This window comes from Crinia signifera, chromosome 7 (genome assembly GCF_055691185.1).
Source record: "Crinia signifera chromosome 7, ASM5569118v1, whole genome shotgun sequence".
In the NCBI taxonomy this organism is placed as follows: domain Eukaryota; kingdom Metazoa; phylum Chordata; class Amphibia; order Anura; family Myobatrachidae; genus Crinia; species Crinia signifera.
Genome location: NC_139223.1, coordinates 178,404,721 through 178,416,756, shown reverse-complemented (window position 1 = coordinate 178,416,756; position 12,036 = coordinate 178,404,721). Strand labels below are relative to the sequence as shown.

The window sequence follows — 12,036 nt, the reverse complement described above, 5'->3', positions numbered from 1 at the left end:
GTGTTAGATTCATTGGGTATTCAATGCCGTCCGGGACTCGCCTGCAAAATGTCACGTCTCCCTATGGAGGCAAACCTGCAAGTCTGATATGGGCGCTGGATTGTCGAATCCCGCAGCCGTTTCCGAATCCGAACTCAAAATATATTCCGCTAGTCGGAAGAACGGAGACCACATTGAATAGGTCGAATGACATTCGACCTAATGGTGGAAACGGCTGCTATTTCCGTCCCGGTGAAAATAGTGGCCAAGATTGAACATCCCCCCCCCCATAGTAGGAACAAACTATCGGTAATGGGCAAGAAATGGCACAGGTAATTATTTACAGGTCTCCTCACATTATAATTAGATCCACCTGTAGAACTTTTAAAATGTGCTGGTTAGTAATTCAAACACCTGTGCACCTGCTAGGTGACCTGGACAATGTGAGTGGATTGGGGTCGTGAGAACCGTCAGTATGCCCTAGAATTAGAGACGTGCCCTAGGAAACCGTTCAATGAACTGTGGCGATGTGTCACCTCGCTTATGTCACCATTGGATCTAATGCATTGTGTTATTTCCTATATAATATAGACCAGGATGATATTTCAACACTCTGGACTTGTATTCTTAAAGCGGCAATCATTAAAAAGCCAAAAATAGGTAGGTTTTGCTTTTTTCCAATGATCGGTCTTTGACCGATTTCTTGCCCCCTGACTGCATCTTGCAGACTATTTCATAAACTCCTCGGTCTTACATGCTGACTTGTGTGGTCGTCTCCATTCTCAGGATTGTTTGTACTGTGAATCTTCTCATGGCACAGTTGGCACGGGCTCTTGGCATGCACTGTTTTGACATCACAAGAAATTTCCCATGCCCTATTATGTTGTAGATAGCCCTTATGCAGTCACCATATCACAGATGGACAATTCCCACAATGGGGGGAGGGATGACAATCCTACGAACAGTATTACTTAATACACCATCCCAGACATCTCTCGTATTTTTGGTTCATTGTGTGTTTTAGGCTCAATGCTGGGCTGAGGGTGCCTGTGTAAGGAACAAGCAAACGAGTAGCACTGGCAATCGCTTCTTATCGTATTACTGGGTCCTTAACCTTCATTATGTGCTCTCCATTGACCCCATCTGTCTAGCTGCCATGCCTGCTAGCTGCTTAACCAACCTCTGCCCTGGATACGGCTATCCTTTTGATCCTATGTGTGTCCTTTCATTGCCAGCCTCAGCCTGAGCTTGCCTTTGTGTCTCTACATTTGGACTCTGGGGGTTATTCTAGTTCACTCGCAAAGGCACAATCACTCTCTAATGGACAAAACCATATGCACTGCAGGTGGGGCTGATGTAACATGTGCAAAGACAGTTAGTTAGTTTTGGGTGGGGTTTGTACTTCAAACTGATATCTATATTGCAGTATATTAAATATAAAGAAGCCAGTATTTACCCTGCAAAGAAACATTAAAACACCCACATTTAACTGTCTCTGCACATGTTACATCAGCCTCACCTGCAGCGCATATGGTTTTGTCCATTAGAGAGTGATTGTGCCTTTGTGAGTGAACTAGAATAACCCCCTCTGTGTGGTACTGTCAATGTCCTTACTATGGGCCTTATTCTGGTTCACTCTTAGAGGCAGATTCCTTCTCAGATGGACAAAACCATGTGCACTGCAGAGGGGCAGATGTAACATGTGCAGAGAGAATTAGATTTGGGTGAGTTATTTTGTTTCTGTGCAGGAAAAATACTGACTGCTTTATTTCTACACTGCAATATAGATCTCACTCTGAAGAAAAACCCCACCCGAATCTAATTCTCTGCACATGTTATATCGGCCCCACCTGCAGTGCACATGGTTTTGTCCATCTGAGAAAGAATTTGCCTCTAAGAGTGAACCAGAATAAGGCCCGCTGTGCCTTGTTGTGGGGTAACTACATCCGGCTGTAAGAGAAAGGAGGCATCTATAGCTGTGGAGATTGCCGGTCACTGGCGTTTAGCAGCAAGTGGGTGAAATCTTGTGCATGTAACATCTCGTTACTTTTATGTACATCTATAAAACCGGAATTTTTATTTGCCGTTAGCCTTCATATCTGCAAAATTACCCGTCATCATTTCAGAGCCTGGAATACATATTTATCATTTATTTTTTTAATACTAATGCATTGGATTTCTGTGCCGGGTTTTTATCTACCATCCATGCGGGCTACGACTGGGAATAGTAACCTTGCCAGAAGCATGACAGTAATTGGAGTGACATGCAGTTTAACATAGTGAAGGCAACCCCAAAAAATAAACTTGTTAACCATTTACTTTGATCAGTGGTGGTTCCAGAGATGGGGCCACATCCTATTTCAAAATTCAAATAGGGGAGCCACACCCACTGCCACTGAGTCAGTTTGGAATGGCGGTTGGTGGTAGCTGGTGTGGCTCCCCTATTTGAATTTTGAACTGTGCTACGTCTCTCTATTATACTATTATAATAACAGGTGGCCTGATAGAAACTTGTGTTTGTAACTTTATTACACAATGTATTTAAAAACTGTTTCCGTTTATTCTTGGTTACAGCGCTCGCAGCAGGTGGTAAAGCGAAGTTATGAATTTTAAACAGATACATTTGTGATGTTTATGCGGCTCTCGCCAAATGTTACAAGCAACAGGAGATTATAACCCGTACTAATAAAAGCAACAATTTTATGTATTTCTTAATTAAATCAATAATCTGCTCTGTCGCAAGCTTTCAATTATGTTCTAAACAGACTGCCACAATGTCAGTGTTTTTAAAGCTCTTAATGAATAGGTACATCTAAATTACGTCTATGCACGGATCCTCACAGAAGAGATATTGACGTGGCCCCTTCATCTGCCCAGCCTGAAATCATAAAGATTCCAGGTTTCCGCTGCTTTCCCCTCCATTCAGGGCAATCCCCCTGTGTAGGCAAGATAGCAAACTGCAAATAGGAAATACGATCTGGACCATTGGACCTATTAATTGCCCCGCTGGTCTAGTTAATTTTTTTTTCTCCTTTAAGTTAATCTTCTGCACAGAACTAATTTATATTTTTATAGCAGCTTTTCTTCATGTACCGTCTCCGATTCCCGTGCCCCCCCCCCATACCTCGGCCGAGGCACAGCCAGCCAAGTCATTGACAAATTAGATCTGCACATTTTGCAATTTCACAGTGGTTCATAAACACTTTTGCTAAAACGGACTGTCCTGCCTGCTTTTCATGCACAGCGGGATGGGTATTACCAAAAGCTCTTTTGCATTCTCCACTTTTCTCAGGGGAGATGAGATTCCGTTGGGCGAGTGAGTGTCTGGATTTAGTTATCCCACACAAATTGGAGCTTTGCATTAAACACTTCGTGTTTAAGGGTCTGTAGTTAATATTTTTTTTCCCCGTCGCATTTTCTCTGAAATTGAGAAGAAAGCTCTGTTTTTTTTTTTTTTTTTTGTAGCTTTTTTTTTTTTTTTAAATATGATTTGTACAAGTACCTGGATGAAAGAGGATAGTAAATATAAAGTAACAATCGCGTAATTTCTAACAGCAGGAAGTAAAAAGCAGAGAGGGCGTACCAGTATGGGGTGCAGTCAGTACACTGGCAATCACAATGTGGACCTCTCCCTAATGTCCGCACTGTGGGCCTGTATCAAAATTGTTCATTAGGCTGTGTATACTTGCAGCCTCGCGAGCAGCTAAGCCCTGCCCCCAACCAACTGCCACACCGCCAAATCCTTACTCGCATGCGAGGAGATTTGTAGTGTTCATTCTAGCACCCGCCATCTTTGAAAACCCATGCAGTTCCTCTACCCTGCCTGTGGTGTCGCTGTCTGCAGTAGTGCTTCTAGCACAGTGTGGTATGTATATCAGCAAAGGCAAATTCCTTCTCAAATGGACAAAAAAAACATGCTGCACTGTAGGTGGGGCAGATGTAACAGGTGCAGAGAGAGTTAGATTTGGGTGAGGTATTTTGTTTCTGTGCAGGATATTTACTGGCTGCTATATTTTTACCCTGCATTATAGATATCAGTACAAACCCCACCCAAATCTAACTCTCTCCGCACAAGTATACCTATAAATGAAACGATGGGATTGTTTTGTTGCTTTATTCCGAGTTGTGTACTAATACCGTTTTTAGCTGTAATGCGAATCAATAATATATGTATCTAAACTTAAATACATTTTAAGCCGTCACAGTAGTAGTGCCCTCAGTATCAGGGGGTTTTAAAATAAAATTAAATTTTAGTATTGTTGCCGTTTCTTTTGTAAGATCAGGGTAGATGGTTCCACTTCCGTCCCAGAGCCTGTTCTGTACCTGAGGATGGAGCTAGTTTTATGACGGGCCAAATATCTGCCCCTTTGATGCATGCCAGAACAGAGCAGCGTGACAGTATTTAATGGGTTGGAACTCCCAGGATGCCGTGCTGAGGCTGAAGCAATTATCCGTTAATCTGGAGCATTTGTAATGTGCCAGCTCCAGGAACATTATTAATGCAAGAAAACCGGGGGCTTCTATTAGTGCAAAATTAATCAGGGCAACCCAGGAAAAAAAAGATCCAGAAGTTCCGATTGGCCAGTGTTTAACACTGCAACGCTCTCGCCTCCATGCTGAATGATCAATGCCCCAGAAATCGCTGTACTGTGCTGCAGAATATGGTGCCACTATAATTGCATTTGTAATGTGTTTTTTATTTTTAGTGGGATATTTTAGATATACATCATTATTAATACAATTAATAAAATAAAGTTTCAGTTCCAGAGAGTTTATTCCAAACGAAGCTACTGCGAAGATTTAAGGCCCCCATACACTTGTGCGATTTGGCCTCTTTTCACCTGGTTCTGACGGATTGGACAGAAATTGGGTGAAAAGTGGACACATCGGAGGTGTTTGTAATCCGATCCTGTGCCCATCGGATTCAGAGGTCTGAACCTCTGCACGTCCAACCTCCGACTTGCGCCCCTTTCCTGGCAGTGGGGAACGGGATCGCATCCGATTTTGTATACGAAAGGACCGCATGGCATATATCGTATGTGTAAGGGGCATTGTATGCAACTTTTCCTCTGGGAGACTATGGTGGCCTTTAGAAATTTTTTATTAGGCTCGTGCAAAATTGCAGTCATTCTGGTCAATGGCTGCTTTGTAGTATTCAGAGATGATAGTCAGTAATAGGACCGTTTCTTCAGACCGAACAGACTTGATACGGCGCAACCAGAATGGATTTGTCCTTAGAGGGGAAAACGGGACAGGTTTTCTGATTTGCCCACTGACACCTTGTTGTGTATCACCCTAGCTGTGTGGCCAGATGAGCTGCGATGAGGCCATATATTGGCATTCTATTAACAGTTCTCATGCGGTTTTTATTCTGTTCTCAGCTGTGGCGGGTCCAGAAGAGAGACGGACAGCTGTGGCGTTCAATCAGATTACCGACTGTCTGCAGTCCCTCGGGAAATCTCTCCACTGTGTATTAACCTTTTTATTTTGCGTGTCTCCAGTTTAGATAATGTAATGAAAATTCTAAAATACATGACCGAAAATGCTGGTACTTGCTATTTTAGGTTTAGTTATTTTAGCTATTTATTAAATATATCATTATATTATAATGTGAGCGCTTGCAAGTAGTATTGTACTTTTTCTGGTGTTTCCTCCCTTCCCCCTAACAAAGGGGGTTATTCTAGTTCACTCTTTCTGACAAAATCCTTCTTAGATGGACAAAGCCATGTGCACTGCAGGTGGGGCAGATGTAACATGTGCAGAGACTTGGGTGGGGTTTTAGTTAAAAGTGAGATCTATATTGCAGTGTAAAAATAAAGCAGTCAGTATTTTCCCTGCACAGAAACAAAATAACTCACCCAAATCTAATTCTCTCTGCACATTTTACATCTGCCTCCTGCAGTGCACATGGTTTTGTCCATCTAAGAAGGAATTTGTCAAAAAGAGTGAACCAAAATAACCCCCAAAAGCCTGTGAACAGTATTTTTGTTTCTTTGTATAACCTGTTTTGTGTATCGCTGCAGAACATTGTTAAAATAAAAGCTAATACTGCTTTCACATTGCAGAAATGGGTAATGACACGGTATTCTTAAATGGGACTTTAAAACGGGTCTGAGCCTTGAGACCTTTCACATTGCAGGTGAAAACCGTTTTAAAAATCATTTAATACCATTCACCATGTACGGCGCTGCGGACACTTTGCGGCGCCTTATAAATAAACGTACTACTACTACTATTCAAACATTCAACCCGTTTAACCCCCAAGGGACACGTTTCAAGCCATTGACATAGAGCTGTTCAAACTGCCAAAAAAAAGGCTTTGAACCGTGTAGGACTCTGCTTTATAACCGTGTTGAAATACTGGTTAACTTTAACCGGTAAATCAACTCTGGCACTTTCACATTGCAGCCTTAAACGTTTTAAAATGGAAAATAAACGGCAATATACCGTTTTAAAAGTGCGATGTGAAAGGGGTATAATAATCCTTGTTTTGTATTTTTGCTTCCATTTACCTTTTGGGCAATTCTATTTTGAGCCTGTTGGAAGCGTTTTCCCTTGAATTCCCCGGCAGCTTCCCGGTCCTTTTGCATACAATGTATCGTATGCGATACCAGTTGTGTCTGCGGGATCCGATAAACCTTTGTTAAAGCCAGGACTATCACCAGCTCCATTCCGATGCGCACGGGACTGCGCACCAGTACGGAATCCGAGATAAAACGCATACGATTTGATACTTTTCTTGCAGTGTCTCGGCGCGGGTTGAAAAGTTCCCAGATCGCACTAGTGTATGGGCACCTTTACAGAGGGGTGTCCTAAACATGAAGCCTTTAAGGCGGTTTGGTATCAATCGCAAACAAGACCGCTGGAGAGAGAGACGGTGGCTTGCGCCTTTCATTCGCGGTGTTTGATTTAGCAGCTTGTCCGCCCGCGGTCCATCTGTCTTGCCTGTAATTCCAAAGTTATTGTTTTTGTGTTGAGAGTCCACCCTACAGAGAAACAAGACACAGGGAATAAAACTTGATTCCTGCTAATGTACCTAGTTAAGAATCCAGTCACATATTGTATTTACTTAAAACCCATCTGTGCTTGTTTTACCAGTAATATATTCGGTCTGCGGCCTGTAGACTACGCAGAAACAGAGGAGATAAAGTCGGCTTTACTGCAAACACAGACAAACAAGGAGCCACTTCTGCGAATCTCTGCTGTAAGTACAGGAATCTGCCCGGTTCCGCAGACTTACTCTATGTTCTGAAATGTCACTTTTACATCAGGTTACAAGAATGCTATATAATCATACTGTATAATCATTTTACTTGCTAAATAGTCTTTGTGTCAAATAGCTTTCTTCATTCATCATAGTAAAGTACTCAGAGCTTAAAATCGGCCTTATTTACTGAAATCGCTATTTTTTCAAAATGGATAGTCGCGTTGACTATGTACCCAGAATACATCACACCATCAATGTCAGTTTGTTTAAACAATAGCAAAAAAATGCAACAGATTTCACAGAGCAATTTCATTTTCCTATTTTGAAAATTACCGTTTCAAAACCGTGAACCTTTTAACCTTACGGATTGCTGCTGTTCACAGTATGTTGATGTAACATTCACACCGTATACAGTCACGGCGAAAGCATACACCTGTTTTGGGTTTAATGGTTTGTTCTTAAATGGCATTGGTTTGTTAAGATTGTATTACATTTATACTGTTCATTTTTAGACCTACTTTGTACATTTTGGAGCATAATACACTTGTATCTTCCAGATGTGTTAAGCCCGGCATGTCCAAGCTGTGGCACTCCAGCTGTTGTGAAACTACACATCCCAGTGTGCCTTGCCACAGTTTTAGCATTCCCTAATAACAGCTGGAGGGCCATAGTTTGGACATGCCTGTATTAAGCCTTAACGAGATCAAGTGGGGAGTGATAAAGGGCCAGTGTTACCGGCTGTGTTTGATTAATGACAGAAGCTGATTAGCTGGTCCTAGGGGGGCCCATCCTGGGATCGGGGGGATCCTGGGATTTGGCCACAAGAATGCCGGTATTTCGATCCCTGTATTGGAGTTTCCAATCCTGGGATTCCGGATAAGACTGCACATGCACAGTCTAATGCCGGACAGCATCTGAGCACTCACTCAGATGCTGCCCAGCCTCTCCCGTCACTGGCTGTATGGCTCTGCGCAGCGTGACCTGGTGAAAGGTCATGCTGCGCAGGCCACGTGCTGGCTCTGTCCACCTGGCTCCCGTCTGCCCGGCTCCCAGCTGCACGGTTCTGCTCGCCCTCTGCACCGACCCCCTGGCTTCCGCCCACTCAGCACCCGCCCGGCTCCTGGCAGCACCGGGGCATTTTTTTTATTAGTGATCCCGGGATTGGAAAAATGCCCTGGGTTTGGCTTCCCTAGCTGCCCTTTATCACTCGTTATCCCTCTCCGCATTCTAATACATCTGGCCCAATGTTTCCTTAATGCTATAGGCACCAATGCCATGAGGCTCCCAGTGTGTTTACACTGTATGTGCATATGAAATGCTATGTACTGTAACCAGTTACTGCTGCAGTAACACAGAATATAGACATGCCGCTTGTCTTAATCAGCAGAAGCTGCTTGTGCATCCGATTCACTCCATTTTGCAAATAAGACTCATTTTAATGGAAAAAGTGGCAAAAGAGACGCACGGTGCTATAATCACCTGGCGCCCAAGCGTTGTGTGTAACTACTTCTAGCACAGAGGATAGATGCATGTGGATACATCTGTAGCACATTTAGCTTAATGAAGCGCAGCACCAGTCACTCGTATTGGACCTTTCTTTTTCCCGAAGTGCATTATTTTTCCAGAACTTTTCATATTAGTTCCCTGATATTGTACAAAGTACTCTGGATTAATGTTTAATATGTAGCAAAATACTTTTTATAAAGTGGATTAAGACACATTTAGAAGAAAGTTATGTGGCGCTGTTAGGTCCCAATGTCTGTAGCGTATCACTATTTTGTGCGATTTGAGGACAAGTGGATGTGGACACATCTGTGGCTGGCAGCACAAGCTGGGAATTCCCGCTGCATGAATGGTGAAACACAACGCAGCAGATCATCATTCCTGAGCCTACATGGCCTGCTATGTGCAGTCAGATGTGGCAGCTGGGGAAGGGGGTGTATCTGCTGCGGCCTTCTATTAATGGTATCTCTCTGCATTATCCATTTCCCAGCAGAGCTCAATCCAAGCCAGGGAGGACGCTGCTGTTCTTCTAGCTAGTGGCCTGTCCAGCGCTCAGAGAGCTGATTTTACCAAGCTCGCCCGCCTGCTGGGGGCAGATGTCTGCTCGAACTACAACAGCTCCGGTAAGTGGAACGTGTGCAGTTTAAAATCTAGAGAACGGTTGTTATTTGAATTTACAAATTATTTTCTTAAACTGAAGCTTGCTGCAGAACGTACATGGACATCCATGCATTATTTTTGTAATGCTGGCCATACATCTACAGATTGATTGTCCGCTCTGGCTGGTTGGAACAAAAACCTGGTAGTGTCAGTTTGGCAGTTTTCCAGCATTTCAAAACAAATGGTCAACTGTCATCTTCTCTCATCCAATACCAGGTTTTCTCTTTCAATGGTCCTGGTGACACAGCTCAACACTGGGATGTAGGAGGGTCCGAAGGAGCCAGGCACCTATCCTAAAGCTTTAGAGGGTAGGCTCCTCCCCTACTGCATCCCTGGACTCTCCAGTTCGTGTTAGGTGCCCACTGGAGTGGGTGCTATTCTAAAGGGCTGCAGGAGCAGCCGAAGAATTAGAGTAGTTAGGGTTTTTTTATTATTTTATTAACTATTACCCTAGCTAGGTAGGCACAGTGTGAGGATTTTCATAGTGAATCCTCACACTGCTAGCGCAGCAGGAGCTGACAGAAGCGCGTCCTGTCAGCTCTCTGTGCACAGGGTAGACTCTGTCTGGTCTCCCTGTGCTGCGCTTACAGCCTCTATTAAGAGGCTGCCTGGGCTCCGGAGTAGCCTGAAACCGGCTCCACATTTAGGTGGGGATCATGGGGGACAGGCGCTCCGTGATGGCGGCGGCCATTTTATGCGGAGCTTACACGCTGAGCTCCTGACTGAGAGGACAGCAGCGCTGTGACAGGCATGTTCCAAGTGGTCCCCATTTGAGGGGGAGATACTGGAACAAGGAAATCCTACCTAAGGAGCGGCTAGCTGGGGGTGGTTGGCGCCAAAAGGTCACGGACCCCGCAGCAGCAGGGACTTTGGTCTCTTCCTTCACTCTGACTTTGGCGCCTTTCAGAACGCTTGCAGCGGAGCTGAGCTGGCTTATTGATCCTGGCAGAGTGACTTGGATTTCCTGGGCATCGCTTCCCCGCAGTTGAAACCTACAGACAGCTAAGTGATTGGGTGCATTGACTTTGTATAAACGCTTGTACAATTGTTTGCACTGTGTATATTGAGATATATATATATACGCTTCACTTGCATCATGTCTGAGCATCAGGCTGTGGTTTTGGGGGAGGGAGTCCTTAGTGCACTGAGCGCGTGCAATGTTTGCACACAAAAGTTTGTCCCTGAGCAGATGGCCAAGGGGGGCTTATGTATTACTTGCGCTGATGTGAGACCCATGGGCAGTGAACACCATAGGGGAGAGCAGAGTGAACCTGCGTGGGCCAGTGCCCTAGGCAGGTCGGTAAACGCTTTGGTGCAGCTTCTGGACAGGCAGAGTGATGTGCTGGTAGAATCACAGAGACCTATGCCATCATCTCAGCAGTCGTCTGGCTCCTTACCTCTTACCCAGGCAGATCCTGCACTTATTCAGGTGATGCAGGATACTGCTAAGGGGATCAACAGATTCAGTGAAATACTGGACAAAATGGATGAGGTTACAGGGACCCCTAAAAGGTCTTATGCTATGCCTAATGTGTTAGAGGAAGAGGAAGGAGAGTATACTGACACACCCTGGGACCAGGGTGATGATTTTGAAGAGACCTCTGCTGCTGGTATAGAGGATCTTATTGTGGCTGTAAAACAGGCGTTAAAACTGTCTGTTGAGGATAAGACCCCTGTTAAGGGTGTTTTTAAGCGACAGCGAAAGGAGGCTGTTACTTTTCCCTCAGATGAGGGGTTACAGGAACTATTGGAAGGGGCTTGGAAAACCCCAGATAAGAGGCTACAGATGCCTAAAAGATTCCTTAGTCTGTACCCCATGCCGGAGTCTCATTCTGAACTCTGGGAAAAGGTGCCTGTTGTGGATGCTTCTGTGGCACGCTTATCAAAAGCTACGGTATTACCTGTACAGGGTGGTGCAGCTTTTAAAGATGCTGTGGATAAAAAGCTAGAGGGAAACCTCAAGGCTATTTTTGAAGGGGTGGGGTTTACCCTGCGTCCCCTTATTGCTTCAGCCTGGGTCTCTAAGGCCATTATAGAGTGGGCTGGTGAGCTATGCACCATGCTGCAGGCTGACCACGGTGCTTTGCTGGTAGCAGAAAAGATTAAGGCCGCTGCAGAATATGCGGTGGAAGCAGAGGAGGAAGCTCTTAAAATGGCTACCAGAGTATCCACAGTCTCCATAAATGCCAGGAGGGTACTCTGGCTTAAGGCCTGGGAAGCGGACAATGAGTCCAAAAAGGCCTTAGAAATGTTAGCTTTCAAGGGAAAGTTACTTTTTGGTTCTGAGCTTGAGGAGATTATAAAACAAGCCACAGGCGGCAAGAGTACGTTTCTGCCGGCCTCCTCAACAAAGCAGTCATCCAGATTTGCTGCTTTTAGGCCGTCCTTTCGGCCCTCCCCTAGAGGTGGTGCGTCCTTTCGGGGACAATCGTTCAGGGGAAAGTTCCAGAACTCCAGGGGCAAATCCCAAAGGTCCAAGTTTGGCTCTTTCAATAAGAAGCCTGCCTCTAAAGGAGAGGAAAAACCCTCCGCATGACTGCCAGGGGATCAGCCCGGCAGGGATAAAGGTGGGGGGGCGTCTTACACACTTCAGAGACGCTTGGGCTTCTCTAGACCAGGATACCTGGGTCTTAGAGATTATTACCCAGGGTTACAAAATCCCTTTCAGAGGGCGGACTCCAAAGAGG

At 44.8% G+C, this 12,036-nt stretch overlaps 1 protein-coding gene across 2 annotated transcripts in view; it reads left to right on the top strand.

Annotated features, from left to right (window-relative positions):
* The window catches only part of BARD1 (BRCA1 associated RING domain 1), a 54,603-nt gene that overhangs the window by 31,137 nt on the left and 11,430 nt on the right, over window positions 1–12,036 (top strand). The window contains exons 7-8 of one of the 2 annotated variants that reach the window (XM_083154494.1): window positions 7,078–7,183; window positions 9,180–9,312. In XM_083154494.1, coding sequence (XP_083010620.1) covers window positions 7,078–7,183; window positions 9,180–9,312 — 239 coding nt within the window. The remainder of the gene's footprint in view (window positions 1–7,077; window positions 7,184–9,179; window positions 9,313–12,036) is intronic. The other variant, XM_083154496.1, reaches the window with a different exon arrangement.